The 18,579-nt window shown below is 30.8% G+C and overlaps 9 protein-coding genes across 9 annotated transcripts; 6 read left to right on the top strand and 3 right to left on the bottom strand.

Moving 5' to 3' along the window:
* Positions 1 to 1,880: 1,880 nt before the first annotated feature.
* On the top strand, positions 1,881 to 2,712 carry LOC108546907 (uncharacterized). The gene is given in 3 exon segments (XM_017899201.1): positions 1,881 to 2,195; positions 2,198 to 2,336; positions 2,417 to 2,712. Coding segments are annotated over 3 exon segments (750 nt in total).
* Positions 2,713 to 2,864: 152 nt separating this feature from the next.
* On the top strand, positions 2,865 to 4,619 carry LOC108546906 (uncharacterized). Its single transcript, XM_083287389.1, is given in 4 exon segments — positions 2,865 to 2,870; positions 3,267 to 3,503; positions 3,756 to 4,076; positions 4,200 to 4,619. Coding segments are annotated over 4 exon segments (984 nt in total).
* Positions 4,620 to 5,424: 805 nt separating this feature from the next.
* On the top strand, positions 5,425 to 6,793 carry LOC108546951 (uncharacterized). The gene is made up of 4 exons (XM_017899254.1): positions 5,425 to 5,609; positions 5,993 to 6,150; positions 6,211 to 6,387; positions 6,636 to 6,793. The coding sequence occupies exons 1-4, from the start codon at positions 5,425 to 5,427 to the stop codon at positions 6,791 to 6,793; spliced, it is 678 nt and encodes a 225-aa protein (XP_017754743.1).
* Positions 6,794 to 7,097: 304 nt separating this feature from the next.
* LOC108546905 (uncharacterized) lies at positions 7,098 to 9,779 on the top strand. The gene is made up of 5 exons (XM_017899200.1): positions 7,098 to 7,171; positions 7,254 to 7,417; positions 7,492 to 7,635; positions 9,319 to 9,492; positions 9,586 to 9,779. The coding sequence occupies exons 1-5, from the start codon at positions 7,098 to 7,100 to the stop codon at positions 9,735 to 9,737; spliced, it is 708 nt and encodes a 235-aa protein (XP_017754689.1). The 3' UTR covers positions 9,738 to 9,779.
* Positions 9,780 to 10,194: 415 nt separating this feature from the next.
* LOC108546903 (peroxisomal membrane protein 11B) lies at positions 10,195 to 10,908 on the bottom strand (the record flags this gene model as incomplete). The annotated part of the gene is made up of 2 exons (XM_017899199.1): positions 10,195 to 10,718; positions 10,794 to 10,908. Coding segments are annotated over 2 exons (639 nt in total), but the record flags the coding sequence as incomplete, so codon positions are not given.
* Positions 10,909 to 10,924: 16 nt separating this feature from the next.
* LOC108546947 (heme transporter hrg1-B-like) lies at positions 10,925 to 11,969 on the top strand (the record flags this gene model as incomplete). Its single annotated transcript, XM_017899250.1, has 3 exons — positions 10,925 to 11,021; positions 11,509 to 11,682; positions 11,776 to 11,969. Coding segments are annotated over 3 exons (423 nt in total), but the record flags the coding sequence as incomplete, so codon positions are not given.
* A 415-nt stretch (positions 11,970 to 12,384) lies between these two features.
* LOC108546950 (peroxin 11) lies at positions 12,385 to 13,506 on the bottom strand. The gene is made up of 3 exons (XM_017899253.1): positions 13,448 to 13,506; positions 12,984 to 13,099; positions 12,385 to 12,908 (listed from the first exon to the last, which is right to left on the bottom strand). Exons 1-3 carry the CDS (start codon positions 13,501 to 13,503, stop codon positions 12,385 to 12,387), a joined length of 696 nt encoding a protein of 231 aa, XP_017754742.1. The 5' UTR covers positions 13,504 to 13,506.
* A 347-nt stretch (positions 13,507 to 13,853) lies between these two features.
* Arl6IP1 (ADP-ribosylation factor-like 6 interacting protein 1) lies at positions 13,854 to 15,758 on the bottom strand. Its single transcript, XM_017899223.1, has 6 exons — positions 15,542 to 15,758; positions 15,234 to 15,367; positions 14,652 to 14,889; positions 14,470 to 14,554; positions 14,272 to 14,382; positions 13,854 to 13,885 (listed from the first exon to the last, which is right to left on the bottom strand). Exons 1-5 carry the CDS (start codon positions 15,566 to 15,568, stop codon positions 14,282 to 14,284), a joined length of 585 nt encoding a protein of 194 aa, XP_017754712.1. The 5' UTR covers positions 15,569 to 15,758; the 3' UTR covers positions 13,854 to 13,885; positions 14,272 to 14,281.
* An 87-nt stretch (positions 15,759 to 15,845) lies between these two features.
* On the top strand, positions 15,846 to 17,546 carry LOC108546923 (ubiquitin-conjugating enzyme E2 S). The gene is made up of 5 exons (XM_017899222.1): positions 15,846 to 16,004; positions 16,150 to 16,297; positions 16,791 to 16,981; positions 17,082 to 17,210; positions 17,288 to 17,546. The coding sequence occupies exons 1-5, from the start codon at positions 15,987 to 15,989 to the stop codon at positions 17,438 to 17,440; spliced, it is 639 nt and encodes a 212-aa protein (XP_017754711.1). The 5' UTR covers positions 15,846 to 15,986; the 3' UTR covers positions 17,441 to 17,546.
* Positions 17,547 to 18,579: the final 1,033 nt, after the last annotated feature.

Here is an 18,579-nt window from a genome sequence, read left to right as displayed (position 1 = left end):
ACGACGAACCGAAGAGTTGGTGTTTGCTCGTGGACGGACAACGACGTCACGGTTCTATTCCCGGCTGCGTGGACGCAGCGATATCTTTAGAGCAACCATCGGTACAGTCCGTTTCCGAGCTTTCCTTCCTACGGGACAGAACGCTTTGCCAGAGGATGAACGGAGACGACAAAGATGATTCGTTTCGACCCATTATTCCGTCGTCGTGGCGCACCGCAACCCCTCGTGTCGCCGTTTCGTTATGTCGACATAGAGATGGCGTCCGATGCACCCCATTCGAGTATCGATTCGATAGATTAACGTCGTAGCGCGATTATCGCGTACGCGAATCTTCCCACTCGATATTCCTCTATGTGTTCATCGAGACGAGGATAATTGGAATACGCGTGGTATAATTGCTCGCTGGTGGAAAATCTAAAGTAATGGCAAGAGAGATACAAGCGAATGGTTTCGCAGCGATTCTTCGAACCCGATCCCGCGCGAGAGTAATTTATACGAAGACTACGATCAAAGGAGAGCTTAAGGTATCCCGCTGAGGAAAGTTGTATGTCACTGTCTCGACGAAACGAACAAGAGATTCGAGTGGAATCCATCCGTTCGTCCGTCTCCAGGACGAAGAAGACGGCGCGGATTCCGGAAGCGTAATGACCGAACTTTCGAATTGATGTATCCCTAAATAAAGCGAGCACGACTTCGGTTGTACTGTCGATTGCAGTTGGTAGCCTATGGCTAGTCTCCACATTGAACTATCTGTTGGTCTTGGAACCGCGCCAATCGGCGTGGAAAAAAGTAGGGGTGAGAATAAGATTGATGCCGTGCAACCAACGGAAACGAATCGTCTCTAATGTGCAAAATAACCGAAACTAAGCGTGAACTCCGTTCGAAAAATGTAACTTCGCGAGGCTCGAGTTGAAGGAACGTGAAAGAACGGTAGGAAAAGAATAGAATCGATTTATGGATCAAAAGAGATAAAGGGATATTGGCTTGTTAGTTGTTCGTACATTTTCTTATTTTTCTTGTTCGTCTCTTTTCTTTCGCGCGATTAGCTATGTCAGGCTGAAATATTGACCTGGAAAATGGATAACTTCTATTGAAAGTGGCACTAGGCCAAAGATAATAATCTTAATCGGACGGTGCCATCTTGTGTGGCATCTTTGTTTGCGATTGCACGTAAACGCGCGAATGGTATCGGTCTACGACTATTTATTGGGCAAAGTTTATTTGCCCAGCGGACGTTGCAACTTAAAATCATACACGCCGACACTGTTCTCCAAACGTGCAGTCGCGCGACCACCGTGATCGTTTGTTTCAACTGGCAAAATTACTGAATTTTCGGGCTGTTACAATGCCGTGGAAACGTGAAAACGCTTGAATGTCGCCAACGTCCCGCTTGACTGTCGCAACTCCGCCGTTTAGCCGACGACATTCTGTCAGGTTAACCCGCAAACCCTCGTTCGAGTAACATCGACCAAAATGTGTACCCTAAAATGATGAATGCAAAGAAATAAGTGACACGAAATGGTAACTCGCCGGAAGATACACAGGACATAAACGATGGATAACGTTTGACCAATCCATTCAAATCCAAATCTTCATCGAAATTTTAATACGACAAGATGCAAAAGATAGATCAATAAAAGGTGTCGCGATTGGACCGCCAAATATCTCAACGAATTAGGAAAAAATTCGACCCAAAATTTAATCATGCGATACGTACGAATCACGAAACACAGAGCTGTAACTTCGTTAACTTGAAATGTCACTTTGTTCGAATGAAATAGAAAGATGGGAAATGTCAGAACGAGAAAAATGGTAGGATAAAAGCAGTCCATCGTAAAATAGAGAATAAAGTCACCGCTTGAAAAATAAGAGAACGCAGCATGGACCAATATCTCACAACGTATCAAAAAGATTACACGTGGCCTTTGACGAGGATCAAGCGCACGGCATCTCTGTTAAGCGAGCATGATTCTTGTCGTTGCCATGATCGTCCACGAGAAATAAAGCCTCTTAAACGTTGCGGAGATGATTTCGATTGGAATCGTATTAGTCCCATGGGACGACTGCTGGACCCAAAGCTGTATCCTGCGAAGACAGGCCCATATCCGGAAACAGAGGCCACGAGATTCGATCAACCGGGCACGTACATGAGGAAGGTGAGACAATTACGGTGTACAAACTTATTGCAATTGCTACGTTGAAACGATGATTTCAGTTGGAAGAGAAATACCCTAATCTCTATGGAATTCTACAGAGCACACCCATGGACGAAATAATTAGACGGGTTGACGAAGATCGGCTGAGGACGACGTATCAATTGGATTACTCTGACCCTGGTAATTTCAAAAAATATATATCACATTTTATATTATGTTATTGGAAAATATACTTCTCGAGATATCGATTGACGTTACAGCTGCTGCACAAATGGAGGAAATATCTATGGGTCCTTGCGCTGTTAAGCAGCAACAAGTAAAAGATATAGATTGTCGACCATCTGCGCTATCGAAAAGCACTCTACGTGACAAGGATAAATCAGGCAAGGAGAAAACCTCGAGGAAAACGAGCGAAGACGAATCACAGGAAACGCGATTACCGCCCTGGCGATCGGAATACCAAGATACTATCCACAAACTAGGCCAGGCGATTATGAAACACCAAATTCATCACAAAAAGAAGCAATCGCCAGATTGGGCTATGGCTGCCTTGTAAAAATTCATTCTCTCACTGTCTTCAATAAACTATATCCTACCAAACCATCGTATTACATCGTATTCGTTCCTTGATAATTTTATTCGCATTAATTTTTCAATCCATTTCAATGATCCTGGAAAGGTAACATTTGTTACTTGCTATTAATACCAATGAAAGTATTTGTATTTCAAACATTAGTTTCAAAATCTATAAATTAGACTTGTAAAAATTTGTTCTTCGTTGAACAAAAGTATAGTGTACAAATTCAAAGGTGTCCAAAAGTACCGAGTGAAGTTACTCGAGAAACGCAGTCATCCTACTCGCAGCATGGAAGATAGAGAAATTAGGTAGAACTAGAGAGATACGTAGTGCATCAAATTCGGTGTAATAATGCACAAGGCGCTATGCATTTATCGACATATTTCGCAGAATAAGTTAGAGTGACAACTTTGCCTCCGAATCGTGTTCGTGGCAAAGTATCCAGCGAGTAATCTCTCTTAACCTAAAGAAGCTGTAACTTTCCAATTACCCGAACCGAAAACTGCAATACCTGATGATATCTATGATTAAAGGTGGCCATAAAGACGGACAATCGACGAGAAACATCACCGCGTGCCACCACTGTCACAAGAGATAACTGGAACAGAGAAATGTATCCCGATTCGCCACGATACGTCAATTCGAACGCTTATCAACACAACCACGCCAACGAGCACGATGGACGATTTCCAGAAGAAAAATCTTCCGTGGAATCTGTCGCCGAAGCTGAGGATACGGGCGTTAATAAGAATAACGTATGATTAAACAGCGTTTATTTTAGCTTAGTTACTTATGTATACGTGATATTGTGACGTAGAGCGCGATACATCGTAAGTGCCAAAATTGAAATTTTTGGAAGAGCTCAGGCAAGTGGTTTTCCCCTTCTGTTTAGCAGAAACGATATACACAATTGGATTTCTACGATTTCATTGTTCGCTTGAGTTCAGAAATATAACGAATCGTAGTAAAATTTTGAAACGCAAACAATCTCCTCGATCATTAAATGAATATTCGTTGTGCAGTTACGCGATTATCCAGATGAATCTGTTTACGTGAAGATCTTACCGAAACATAACCTCTCCGCGCTACGAGAGGGGTACCAACGTTCCGACAATTACGGAGACTACAATGCGCCAGATACGATAACCGCGATACAAAGGTTGCAAAGACTGAAGGAGCTGCAGATGAAAAGGGACATCAGTGAGAGATATTATTCGCAGGAAATCAAACGATTGATCGGCGAGTACTATTTCGGTCCGAAAATTGCTTCACCGTCGTGGAGGCCTACTACGAGACTTCGAAGTGCCAGTTTTCCACAATCTACGGAGAATCGATTGAAAAATGTAGCTAATGCATTATTATTAATATATATTGTACATCCGCAGTAGCGATAAAAATGTTTTTCACGGTGTTCATCGAAATGAATATATCAAATCATTAACACGACTGTATTCTAATTTGATCAGGCCCTTGAACCATGCGGTACAATGACGACAATCATGCGGCTGGATTGTGGGTGTTCTCAAAAGACGACGAGGCCAATTTTTACGACGACGGAAGGCCGAATTCAAAGCAGGAGTTGCAATCTATCTCAGGACGAGAGGCTTTTAAAGGTAACTTCGTCGAATCCCCAGGAACACCTGTTTTTGTCGTTGGAGCAATCGAAGGATAGGTATCGCGCAAAAACGAAGAAACGACTCGATTCGCGAACAGGCTCGAAAATCCCTCCTGTTGGCGATCAAGAATTCGAGACGGAAAACGAGAAGAAAGACGAAGAGCCAGAACAGGAAATTATCGAGCACATTTCGAGAACAACGTCCCCCCAACGAAAATTTAGCAATACTTCGGCGATCTCTTATGAAAATGTAAACTTATTTTCCATTTAACACACCGAACTTAATGTGTAATCGATGACATATCGTCTTGGTACGTGTTTTCGTTGCGCGAATGATTTTACATTAAAGTGTCTCTCTAAGTATCATGAAATTGTCTAAAAGAATTAATAAACGTGAACTTTGAACTATATCACTTGCGTCAAATGTCAGACAATGGAACACGGATGAACTTGAATAAATCAGCAGTGAATTACGCAAAGCTCGTCATGTCTATCAAAATTTGAAACAATTAGTGGGTGGAATTTTCCAAATCGCAGGATGAACGATTTAAGATTGACAACCGATTCCGTAATTGCACACGTTGGATTCACGTTTTTAAACGCCATACTACATTATGCGCTTTATAGAGCTATCGTTGCCACGATCATGCTGATCAAAGAAACGATACTTTGGTTGTTCCGGAAGGTGCTAAAATTTCGCAGTGTGACCAGAAACGACCAATCGACTCAGTCCCCTTTGTCATGTAACGTTTAATCCCGGTTTTTCGGCGGAAAATTCCTAGTAAGAAAATCAAATATATATGCGATACAAATAAAAATCAGTGAAATACAACTTTAACATCTTTTGCAAAAAGTTAACCTTAATCGTAGAAGTTCTCTTCTAGAATGAATGTTAACTTTGTCAAATAAATACCTTTTACTTTATTGTTTTTAATTCCTAACGAATCGTATGCAATGTATTTTCACATTGCAAATAAAAAGCGTGTAGATATATATTTAATTAAATATTCATTCCACAGAGACTCATGTAAATTCTGGTTGTTTGCTCTAAGTCGCGATTAAATTAACGGTACACGATGAGCACCGCGTTGGAAAATTTCGTCACAATCACTCATCATGATTTTAATTGGCCATACCCGGTACCACTCATTGCGAAACCGGCACAACCACCGATGAACACGGGAATTCGATTGTACACCCCCAGAATCGACCCTGAGGATTGCCCATGCGACGCCCATGGCCAGGAGAGTAGTAAAAATAGGTAAAAATGTAACACGGCATAAATCATATTTAACATTAAACCTACCAAATTAATCAAAATAACTACGTGCAGATGTTTTACCTTTCCAGTTACTTAAAACATGCAGTTACTTTTGATAAAATTGTTATTGATCTTCATTAAGATTGAGATGTAATTATATGTACTAATTTTTCTTACATTATTTTAATTACAATTATTAATTATATTTTAACACTTGAAGTTTGAAGAAAATTAATGCAATATAACAAATTTTACTGTTTAAAATGCCCATCTAAATTAAAAACCAAACTTGTATTACAACTTTCAATGTCTACATCGTCCGAACAAAGGAAGATAATTATAACTCGTCGAACTTAAAATAGTTGTTAAAAAAATATCTTCAGATACAAATACCTAGCTGAGAAGGAACGACACATAGTAGATCAATTGATGAGAGTGAATCGTGAAATGAGGAATCTCACGACAGCTATGCTAGACAGCAACTGCGAGCCAATGGACGAGACGATGAAGAGTATTTATAAAACGGATTACGCGAAGAGAGGTATGAAACGGCATTGAAGTAACGCGAATTCGTCCAAATAACTTACTCGAATGAATTCAGGATTGCCTATCAAAGAGTACAGACAGATGCAGGCTGCGGTCGATTCACCCTACTGTTCACCATTCCCGTCAGAAGTTACCGAAATAAAGGAGGGCTACAGGGACCCAACGAGATTTCGATTCACTGCCATCGAAAGACCGCACATTCAGCCAGCCAAAACGATCAATTTGTTGCAAGGTATGCAATACTTGTTCAAAAGCCTTTGTTTATTTTAAATTTTCAACTGTAAAAACAATTGGATGTTATTAATGAAAATATGCTGTACATTAATTGGATTTATTTTAAAGAGAACAAATTTTATTACTAGATATTTAGAGATGTTTATGGTGCTGATAAATATTAAATTTTAAAATATAACAAATTATTCTACATGAAATTATACGTAAAAAGGAAAGATGTAATATATTGTGAAAATATATTTTTAGTTCCAGAAGCTTTTTCTTTGTGGGAGACACCTTTTACTGGTCGCTCAGAATACATGGATACTATTAGTAAAATGGCTCTAAGCAATATGAAAAATCGACAGCAATATCTAGAACCGCTACCTTCGTCAAGAAGAAGATTAGGGGACTGTAAATTATAAATTTGACTCAACATAAAAATTCCTATGTGTATAAATATCAAATTGTAATGAAAACAATTACACAGCAAATACCATACGTTTATATGCTTTCAACTTTTTTTAAAATGGAAAAGTATATAGATCGTTTCGACTTTTAGAAACATACGTCATAAAAAGTGACATATGATTACTGTCATCTATTTATTATTAATATAACCAAGTAAATTTTAATCAACAAAATTTTATATGCGTATTTTTATTCTTGATATTTCACCTGTTTATGTTTCTTTAAATAATTTTGAATAATTCAAAAAATTTCGTCATAATGACTTTTTGTGAATTTTTTCCTACGGAATATAATCGTAATTATAGAAAGAAGAAGTTAAAACCAGCTGAAATGTAACAAAAAATAGACAGCATCGAAATTATGAATAAATAATGAAATTTTATTTATTCGAACGCAAATTATACCTTTTTTTAGAATATATCAAAGAGATTATTTTTCGGAACGCATTGAAGAAGGAGAAATCGATCCTCATACAGCATCAATTCCTACACAATTAGACGAGGCAGCTGAACAATTGGTTTATAAACATATTCTTGATAACCTACAATCTGTTTATCAAGTCACCTACACACATCCTTGTAAACTATAATGCAGAAAAAAAGATAAATAGAAAACTTGATTTTTCTGAAAACTGATGAATGATGAAATATAGGGATTTCGCGTGATGATAAAAGAGTTGGGAAAGAAGAAGTTAAAGAAAAAGATTTGCAAAACGAATTAGTAACATATATCCATGATGTATACCTTGATCCTCATGAAGAGAAAGTTCTTGCTCCTCCAGTAACGGCAAAAAGAAGTAAGTAAGTAGAATAATTTTGTAATAACTTAATAATTTGGAATGATGTCAAATGTTTGATAATTAAAAGTGTTACTAAAGGTAATGTAATATACTCAATAATATCAAATTATCCGTTACTCTATTAAAATCCAAAAATAAACCTATTATTAAGAACTAATTAAATATGCGTAGTGCTTGGTTACATAAGACCAAAGCTATTACATGGAAGTCTTTCCGTATACCAAGGCACTGTCGGTCGAACAGGGGCAACAATAATAATACAAGAACATGAGAAGAAAAATACACCTTCTAAAAGCATAGAAATATCAAAATATAGTAAGGCTAAAGTAAATATTAATAAAATCAATCCTTGTAAGGACTTAGATTTTGAGAATTAATTGTGATTTAATATCAGTGACATATGACAAATATTTCAATCTTTGTAACTCGATTTTTCTTTACAAATAAAATGTAAAACATATGTACACTATGACATGTATATATAATAAAAATATTCAAATTAAACATATATAATTAGCAATAGAAAGATCGCAGACAATATTATTTACAATAATATTTGAATGAAATAAACACAATTATACATTCCTTACTAAATATTGCAACACAATTACATTATTTTCCACGTAACCTCAACAGATGGCGTACTGATACTGCAAAGAATTGCATTAACTTGACGGCTTTAATTTCGGTTGCACAAATTTCACATTGCTAAATATCTATCATATTCGCAAATCTTTAAAACATATAACTTAAAAGAAAATAGTTTAAAAAAATATTTTTACTATACAATTAATGCAATAATAAAACGATTTTATTTGTTGATCTTTCAAAAAATTCATCGTTAATTATCAAGTCTGTTTTGGATGGTTTCAAATATCAAAAAGATATTTTTATGATTTCAGATAACTGAATTGCCATAAACAATTATTTTAATTATCTGTTTGCATACGATATAATTCTTAGTGCATAGCTTCATCCCGTACGGTACCTTCACAAGCGGATGAACTTTCTTTATGACACAGTATAATTGACTTGCATACTACGCAGTGACTACAAAAATTCTAAAATGTCACGAAATATTATAATACATCTAATAATAAGTGCTACTGGTATAATTGTTGCTATGTCAGCGTTTATTGTATTTTGTGTCGTGTATAATAATTACCATGTTGGATTTTGGTCGATATTATCAGGTTAGCATCACACATTAAATGACATACCTATTGTGTGAATTATATGACAATATTTTATAACTGTAAATGTATTTAAAACTTAATTGTAAACGATTTAAAATTTTATAGCATAAGGAATAAATTTTTATTATATGAACAGTAAATATTATTTATCTATATTAAGTTTATCTATTATTCCTTATGAAAAAACGTTACCTGCGTTTGTTGCGCACCATTTGTCTTCCGATAATCAATCTTGACTATGCAACTCTGTTTCTTTATTTAATAGTTTTGTAATATTTTTATTAATACTTGTAGCAATATATTTGTATTATTTCCTGATTATATACATATATCACTTATAATAAATAATGTTACCTCAGAAATTTTATATTATTAATACTAAATACGATCATACAATAAAAAATACTTTGATTTAATTATTATAAATTTAACATATAAAAAGAATTAAATATTAAATATGTAAAATGTTTCACACATCACACAGGTATATTAGCTGCAATTTGTTTTCACCTACACTGGTTGAAAGGAAAAGAAAGATTAGAAAGATGGTACAGTAAAACTATATTAAGAAAATTGAATATTATTGGCTTTTTAAGTGCAGTGGCAGGAATTACTGCGCTAATTTGGTACCTCTTTGTCACATTATATTATAAAATTCGTATGTATATCATTTAATTTCTTAAACTAAAAGCTTTCTTTATTTATTTATTAAATTAAACATAAATATAAGAATATCTTTTTCATATTATAGCCATTACACCTTTTGAGACTAGTACAGCAATATCAGCAGTTTGGGGTACAGTTTGCGGACAATGGGGTATTTTCTTAATGTATTATGCTCATAAGTATGAGTTAATTATCGAAGAAAACTCTGAACCCATATTAACAGAAAGTAATGCATAAGATATTTTTATACAAGAGAATATATTAGCTTCTATAAGTAGATTCATTACATACCATTATAAAAAGATGTTTTATTAATAAATAAATGTATTTTCATAATAATATAATATAAAGTTAAATATATGCAAATATATTTGTTAAAATATAATCCTATTTCCTTTCATAAACCAAGCTTGTTAACTTTATATGTAGTATTATATATTATTTTTGAAGGATTGTCAATATTTATTTAAAAAAGTTTACAAAAAGTAGATTACAATAGAATTATCTAAGTATCACAGCATTGTAATATATAATTCCTTAAAATAGATAATAAATTAAAAATTCATAAAAAATCCCAAAACCCACATAAAAATACTAACTCAATTTTAATTACATATTCCTTTTAATTTAATTGAAACTTTTTGTTGTTATAAGTATTATGTATAGAAAAACTAATATATTATATAACTTAATTCTAAGATGGTGCTAATTTATACAATGGATAAATTAATGTATAAAGACCTACAATTGAAGACATCATACCAAGTATACCAATTGCTCCAGGGGTAAATTTGGTAAAACCTAGTGCTGACAATGGAATAAATAGATCACATCCATTTTTAATTGCATCTATTACAATATCTTTATGATTTTTTAAATGATATAATAATTCATATTGTCTCCATATATCATAGAATTTTGGTGTTCTCATTAATATATCCTTTCCTTCATCTTTAAGAATTCTAATAATTTCATAAATATCTCTTGTAAGATTCATAATAATACTCATTAACCAATATTTATTAGCTACTTTACTCCATTTTTCAATATTAACTCTAAATAATCCCACACGTCCAATCCAAATTATATGATCTGCTAATAAAAATAATGCATTGGCAATTTTTGATAGAATCAAAGTAACTCTTACGACAACGTCTGGATATTTCATAATTTTTAAAGTAGAATATAAACTGTCCAAACATCTTCCAAGACGTAACACTACAAAAAAAAAAGAATAAAATGTTAACACCAAAAATATTTCTTTAAAAGTATGAAAATATATAAATGAAATACATTTTCTAAAGGAACTAAATGTATATTCTAAACTTCTTAAGATTTCTGCAGAGTGTTGTGTACTACGAATATTCTGAGCATAATACCAATAAGCTCGACTTCCATATTGCAGCAACCTGTAATATCTAATAATAAGTGCTACTGGTATAATTGTTGCTATGTCAGCGTTTATTGTATTTTGTGTCGTGTATAATAATTACCATGTTGGATTTTGGTCGATATTATCAGGTTAGCATCACACATTAAATGACATACCTATTGTGTGAATTATATGACAATATTTTATAACTGTAAATGTATTTAAAACTTAATTGTAAACGATTTAAAATTTTATAGCATAAGGAATAAATTTTTATTATATGAACAGTAAATATTATTTATCTATATTAAGTTTATCTATTATTCCTTATGAAAAAACGTTACCTGCGTTTGTTGCGCACCATTTGTCTTCCGATAATCAATCTTGACTATGCAACTCTGTTTCTTTATTTAATAGTTTTGTAATATTTTTATTAATACTTGTAGCAATATATTTGTATTATTTCCTGATTATATACATATATCACTTATAATAAATAATGTTACCTCAGAAATTTTATATTATTAATACTAAATACGATCATACAATAAAAAATACTTTGATTTAATTATTATAAATTTAACATATAAAAAGAATTAAATATTAAATATGTAAAATGTTTCACACATCACACAGGTATATTAGCTGCAATTTGTTTTCACCTACACTGGTTGAAAGGAAAAGAAAGATTAGAAAGATGGTACAGTAAAACTATATTAAGAAAATTGAATATTATTGGCTTTTTAAGTGCAGTGGCAGGAATTACTGCGCTAATTTGGTACCTCTTTGTCACATTATATTATAAAATTCGTATGTATATCATTTAATTTCTTAAACTAAAAGCTTTCTTTATTTATTTATTAAATTAAACATAAATATAAGAATATCTTTTTCATATTATAGCCATTACACCTTTTGAGACTAGTACAGCAATATCAGCAGTTTGGGGTACAGTTTGCGGACAATGGGGTATTTTCTTAATGTATTATGCTCATAAGTATGAGTTAATTATCGAAGAAAACTCTGAACCCATATTAACAGAAAGTAATGCATAAGATATTTTTATACAAGAGAATATATTAGCTTCTATAAGTAGATTCATTACATACCATTATAAAAAGATGTTTTATTAATAAATAAATGTATTTTCATAATAATATAATATAAAGTTAAATATATGCAAATATATTTGTTAAAATATAATCCTATTTCCTTTCATAAACCAAGCTTGTTAACTTTATATGTAGTATTATATATTATTTTTGAAGGATTGTCAATATTTATTTTAAAAAGTTTACAAAAAGTAGATTACAATAGAATTATCTAAGTATCACAGCATTGTAATATATAATTCCTTAAAATAGATAATAAATTAAAAATTCATAAAAAATCCCAAAACCCACATAAAAATACTAACTCAATTTTAATTACATATTCCTTTTAATTTAATTGAAACTTTTTGTTGTTATAAGTATTATGTATAGAAAAACTAATATATTATATAACTTAATTCTAAGATGGTGCTAATTTATACAATGGATAAATTAATGTATAAAGACCTACAATTGAAGACATCATACCAAGTATACCAATTGCTCCAGGGGTAAATTTGGTAAAACCTAGTGCTGACAATGGAATAAATAGATCACATCCATTTTTAATTGCATCTATTACAATATCTTTATGATTTTTTAAATGATATAATAATTCATATTGTCTCCATATATCATAGAATTTTGGTGTTCTCATTAATATATCCTTTCCTTCATCTTTAAGAATTCTAATAATTTCATAAATATCTCTTGTAAGATTCATAATAATACTCATTAACCAATATTTATTAGCTACTTTACTCCATTTTTCAATATTAACTCTAAATAATCCCACACGTCCAATCCAAATTATATGATCTGCTAATAAAAATAATGCATTGGCAATTTTTGATAGAATCAAAGTAACTCTTACGACAACGTCTGGATATTTCATAATTTTTAAAGTAGAATATAAACTGTCCAAACATCTTCCAAGACGTAACACTACAAAAAAAAAAGAATAAAATGTTAACACCAAAAATATTTCTTTAAAAGTATGAAAATATATAAATGAAATACATTTTCTAAAGGAACTAAATGTATATTCTAAACTTCTTAAGATTTCTGCAGAGTGTTGTGTACTACGAATATTCTGAGCATAATACCAATAAGCTCGACTTCCATATTGCAGCAACCTGTAAAATATTGTTAATATGTGTTTACATAATATTAATATTATCTATTTATTTATTTAATTTATTTTATTTACCATTGAAAAGTTAGTATATATTTTTATAAAATTTTTATTAAAAAATATTTTTAAATATGTGATAATAAAAGGAAGAGTACTTTACAATATTCTTCAATATTTTAAGTACATTATAGCAAATATAATGAAAAGAATACTCTTTAATATTTACGAGATATAATGCCAAGTAATAGAATACAGGTTATGTAAAATCTTTTTACCAATAAAGAATACTAACAAGGTACAGTATACTTAATGCACTTAAATATATTCACGCAGTAAATAAATGACATACCTGATAATTTTATCCCTGCCTACTGTTTGTTCATTTAACTTTATTACTATGTCCATGACGTTTTTAAACAACGTAAAGGATTAAATATTTCAAGAATAAAATAATTATAATAAATTATTATTTAAAATTAATTTAAAAAGTGCTATCTGTCTATAAACACATGTAAACAATCAATATCGTCATAAGAAAATTTAATCCCAACAAATTGGTACGTAAAAAATGTCTACTGATGATTATCTCGAAATTCGTAATTGTAAATATTTATAATGACATCGTATAAATTTTTTGTCATTTTACTTATAACATATTTCGAATAAAATTAAGCGGTCAAAGTACAAATATAATAAATTACTGAAATATACGTATTTGATGCCACCAGCGCCATCAAACATTTATCTTAGCAAACCCGCCATTTTCAAACATCGAAGTATGTAATGTCTGCAAAAGTAATACGTAATACAGTTTGATATTAATGAGATTAATTTTTTCAACTAAATCCTATTGCTTAAGCAACTACTTCTTTCATGAAAATAAACTCTAGTGAAAGATGAAATAGTTTTATTGTTATTAATGAATGAAGAACAATGTATAAGACATGTAAGTACAATGTAAGCACATTCATAGTATAAAAGTGCATGTGAAACGAATTGCAGTCTTAAATATCACATAAAATGATGAAATAAAATGAAAGCATAATTTGTATTATAGTAATTGTATTTTTAAAAAGCCGAAAAGCTAGTTGTACCTAATTATGAATTAATAAATTACGAATTAATTTATCATAGTTAAAGTCTTACAGACAATAAAGAGAAAAATATACATACAAAACAACGATTATGATTGTTTATCGTGAGATAAAGCAACGCGCACGTATGATATAAATGACAATGCACGTCCATTATGTCTGAATCCTGGCAGAAGTAAAAGAGTATTCACTATAACATTCCAATAAAATAAAATTTACATTAACATACTCATCCTATAAAATAAAATATTGGGCAAATAAATTGTAAAATAATTACCTGCAATATAAAATAGAAGCAAGTTATTAACTGTGCTTCCAATCCATATACAAACAATGAGACAAGTTATTATTCCTGCATAATACTGCAGCATATAAAAAATAGTTTAGAACAATATTCTTTGTAAATACTATATTTAATATTTGTTACTTGAATACTAAATTTGTAACTTCTTAACTTACAACATGAGGACGATCATTTCGTGTTTTCAACATTAATTTCCACAGATTTTGTAACTGTAAAATTATTACAGATAAATTTTGACATATCTCATTTAATTTTCTTTCTTTCTGGCCTGTCCATTTATTGGCAGGACTTAACAAAGATAATACAGGTGGCACAAGATAATCAATCAAAGCCAATATAAGGAGAGATACAGATATTATTGTAAGTATAGCAGGTTCCAACATCCATATGAAGCTATGAACAAATAAATTTTGTGTTAATGTTATGAAATTAAATTGAATATTACTTACAAATATATATTACACAAAAATAATTACTAACTAAGACAATAAAATATAATAATTCTACAAATAAAATAATAAATTTTCCTATAAAATAAATATTAAGAATTAATTTTTAATCGCCATTTTATTAGTAACAATATTAAAAATTCTTGAAGAAGTGAAAAATTTAGTAAAGTAAAAATTATAAATATAAGTAAAATAAATTTCATTTATGATATTAAAAAATAACATAAAAAGTACACAATTTACAATAGAAATTATATTTTCATATAATATTATGATGTCTTCACTTACAAAAATATTATATTTGTAATTCCAACTATAAGGCCAGGATACCAGTATCGTTCCCATAATAGAATAGAATTCAATGGAAGTATTACTTCACGCCAACATTCCATTCTACGTTTTAATTGTTTCATATGCTTTTCCTACAAGGAGATTACATTGTTTGAGAACAAAAATGAGTGTCACTGTCATTGATTTTTCTTCCATAGTAGAATTATATGAGTTGATACATAAGGGCTTGTTCGATTAAGTATTAAATGAAATACATAAATCATATTTTAAATATTCAGTGTTTAGAAAAACGTATAAAATCTTACCTTTTCTATTCCTGCGCTGTCAGCCATCCTGATTACAAAATAAAATATTCAAATTCGCTTTGAGGAAACAGTATACTACGACAAGAACTTGGAATTACGTCAAAGTTGAAGTAAAATGAAATTATAATTTATTCACATTATCCACCATAATATTTCGTTTTATTTAAACATTTCTTTATTCTTTAATTTGATTACGGTGAAGTATCTTCGGAAAAGGTCAGAGACGCCGGATACTTTTTGCTTGAAAACACACGAAATGACGAAGAATCGACTTCTAGTTTCGAGATTATTGTAACTCGCACGCGATTGGCTATCAGTTCAAAATGTTGGTTATTGCAGGCGATACTGTGCTGATGTTGTGACGTTAAAGATTTTCTAACAGTATACTTCAAACAATCGCGTCCTAAACGCGTTTAGTTGAAATTTTATTCAAAATTTGCTAAATATGGCTGCTGTGAGTTCTGTAAGTGATCAGTGATACGTATTAATTTCTATCCGCAAACCTTAACAGCGGTACTTCTTGTTTATGTCTGGTTAAGGAGACAGGTTTCTCTTAATATATGTTCATTCCCGGGTAATAAACTGTCTACCATAGTTTGTTTTTTCAGATATCAAATGTCGAAAATTTATCTCCACAAATTATTAGGCGTGTAGCTAAAGAAATGAGTGAATTAGCTGCCCAACCACCCGATGGTATCCGTGTTATTTTAAACGAAGAAGATGTTACTGATATTCAAGCTATCATAGAAGGACCCTGTAAGATTACAGCTCACGTAATTACTTTCTTTATAAAATTTCAATCAAATATTATATACTACTTAAAAGATTGTATAATTATTGAACTATAACCTATTCAAATGTCAGTTACACCTATATATGTATATATATATATATATAAATACATTTGATATGTGTATACGTACACACATAACGCGCGCACGTGTATACATGCATGCATATATACATATATGTATATATATATATGAGAAATGTAAGTTTATTTCATTTATAAAAAAGATTATTTACATAATTAGTCTTAAATTTATTTACATATAATATTAACAAATATAATATTTATAAATTTTCCTTTTTTTACAATTTTATTTTTTAATACTTGTACTTATTGAGATACAATTTAGTGTTGCTAAAAGTTTTTGTTTAACTTTATTTTCTTCACAATTAAAGACCATAAATGTTTGTGTACATTATAGTATTTGTAAGTTAAAAATATAAATTTTTCTAATACCAGCGGGAACGCCATATGCTGGCGGTTTCTTCAGAGTTAAATTAGCTCTTGGCAAAGACTTTCCTCAAGGACCACCAAAAGCATTTTTTCTTACAAAAATTTTTCATCCAAATGTTGCAAAAAATGGAGAAATTTGTGTCAATACTTTAAAAAAGGATTGGAAATCAGATCTCGGAATTAAACATATATTACTAGTAAGTATCTTATATTGTAAATACGACTGTTCATTAATTAATATAATTAATATGACTTAATTGATCAACATTAACATTTTTAATTACCTTATATTTGTAGACTGTAAAATGTCTTTTAATAGTGCCAAATGCAGAATCTGCTTTAAATGAAGAAGCTGGTAAATTACTTTTAGAAAGGTATGATGATTATTCGGAGCGAGCAAAAATGATGACAGAAATACATGCACAGGTAAATTATTATCAATTATATTAAATTAAATATATATATAATATATATAAATGATGAAAAATCAATTTATAATTTAGGGAGGTGGAAAAGGCAGCAAAGCAGGTCTGGAAAGTTGCACATCCTCTGAAGTCGGAGGACCTCTCCCAAAAAAGCATGCGGGAGATAAAAAACTATCAGCAGAAAAGAAAAAAATATTAAAAGATAAGAAGAGGACACTCAAAAGATTATAAAAAAAATCAACATAATTTATCTATCTTTTATAATTTAAAACACTGGTGTGGTAATGTTGCCTCATATTGTACACAATTATTGCATAGTAAAAATTTATTATCTAAACTCGACTGATCTTATTATTAAGTATTTAGAAAATTAATAATTCTAGAAGCATTAAAAATGACTTCCTAAGATACAAACAAGTACAACTTTGTAGTAAACTACTTTACAATCAGGAGTGGAAAATAATATAGCCCACTCTATGGTATCTGTTAGTGAATATTTTTACATATGTACAAAATGATACCTCGTGTGACTATTTAAATTAAATAAAAAATGTTCTTCAGATAAAAGTTTGAGTCTTTTTTTTAATATTTATAATTAACAATTCTCTGATATATATGCTGTATATATATGTATATACATACATCTTTAGATGAAAGTTATCTTTGAGGAAACTAGGAAACCAAACATCAATTTTTGATTAGGTAGGAAATAAAAATTATTTTGTTTTCAAGAACATCGTTCTTTATTAGGTAATGACTCGTCAGTTTCTTTGCTTCAATCTTGTACCACTGCATTGCCATTCATACGCTGCATGAATAAAACCATGCACATTGTTTTACAAGCCCATTACTGCACAGTAAAATATTTCATTAGTAGATGACTAGAAGATAACAGTATGTCACAGCCATATTCCACTATAAGCTATTAGCTACATATAGTGGTACTTTTTATTATTCATGGTAAAAAACAATTCATTAAACATAATTTACAAAGATCTGATACTATTAAAACATAGTGATACACATGATATATAGTAAGGTGTTTCAGTGTGTAAACTATGTTCAAAGATATTTGCTATAATTATTTCGATATTTGCTTATTGGTAAAAACTAGTTAGATTGAGGGCTAGAAGCACTTCTGTACTTTGATAAACAACAACTTTTAAAGATGAATTTTACTGTATTTTTCATCTGATAACCACACACGCACGATAGTACATACAAATCCATACAGTCTTTACATCATAACTTCTTAAATTTCTTTTTGTTATGGTATCATAAAAAAATCTATGAACTCCTACAAATTATTCTCCTTAAGTGTCTGTAAAAGTTGTATGCCAATTTCCAAAGAAACCGTCAAAAATAAAAAA

Source organism: Eufriesea mexicana, unplaced genomic scaffold, assembly GCF_001483705.2.
Source record: "Eufriesea mexicana isolate 0111107269 unplaced genomic scaffold, ASM148370v2 scaffold798, whole genome shotgun sequence".
In the NCBI taxonomy this organism is placed as follows: Eukaryota; Metazoa; Arthropoda; class Insecta; order Hymenoptera; family Apidae; genus Eufriesea; species Eufriesea mexicana.
This window is presented reverse-complemented; position numbering and strand designations above follow the sequence as displayed.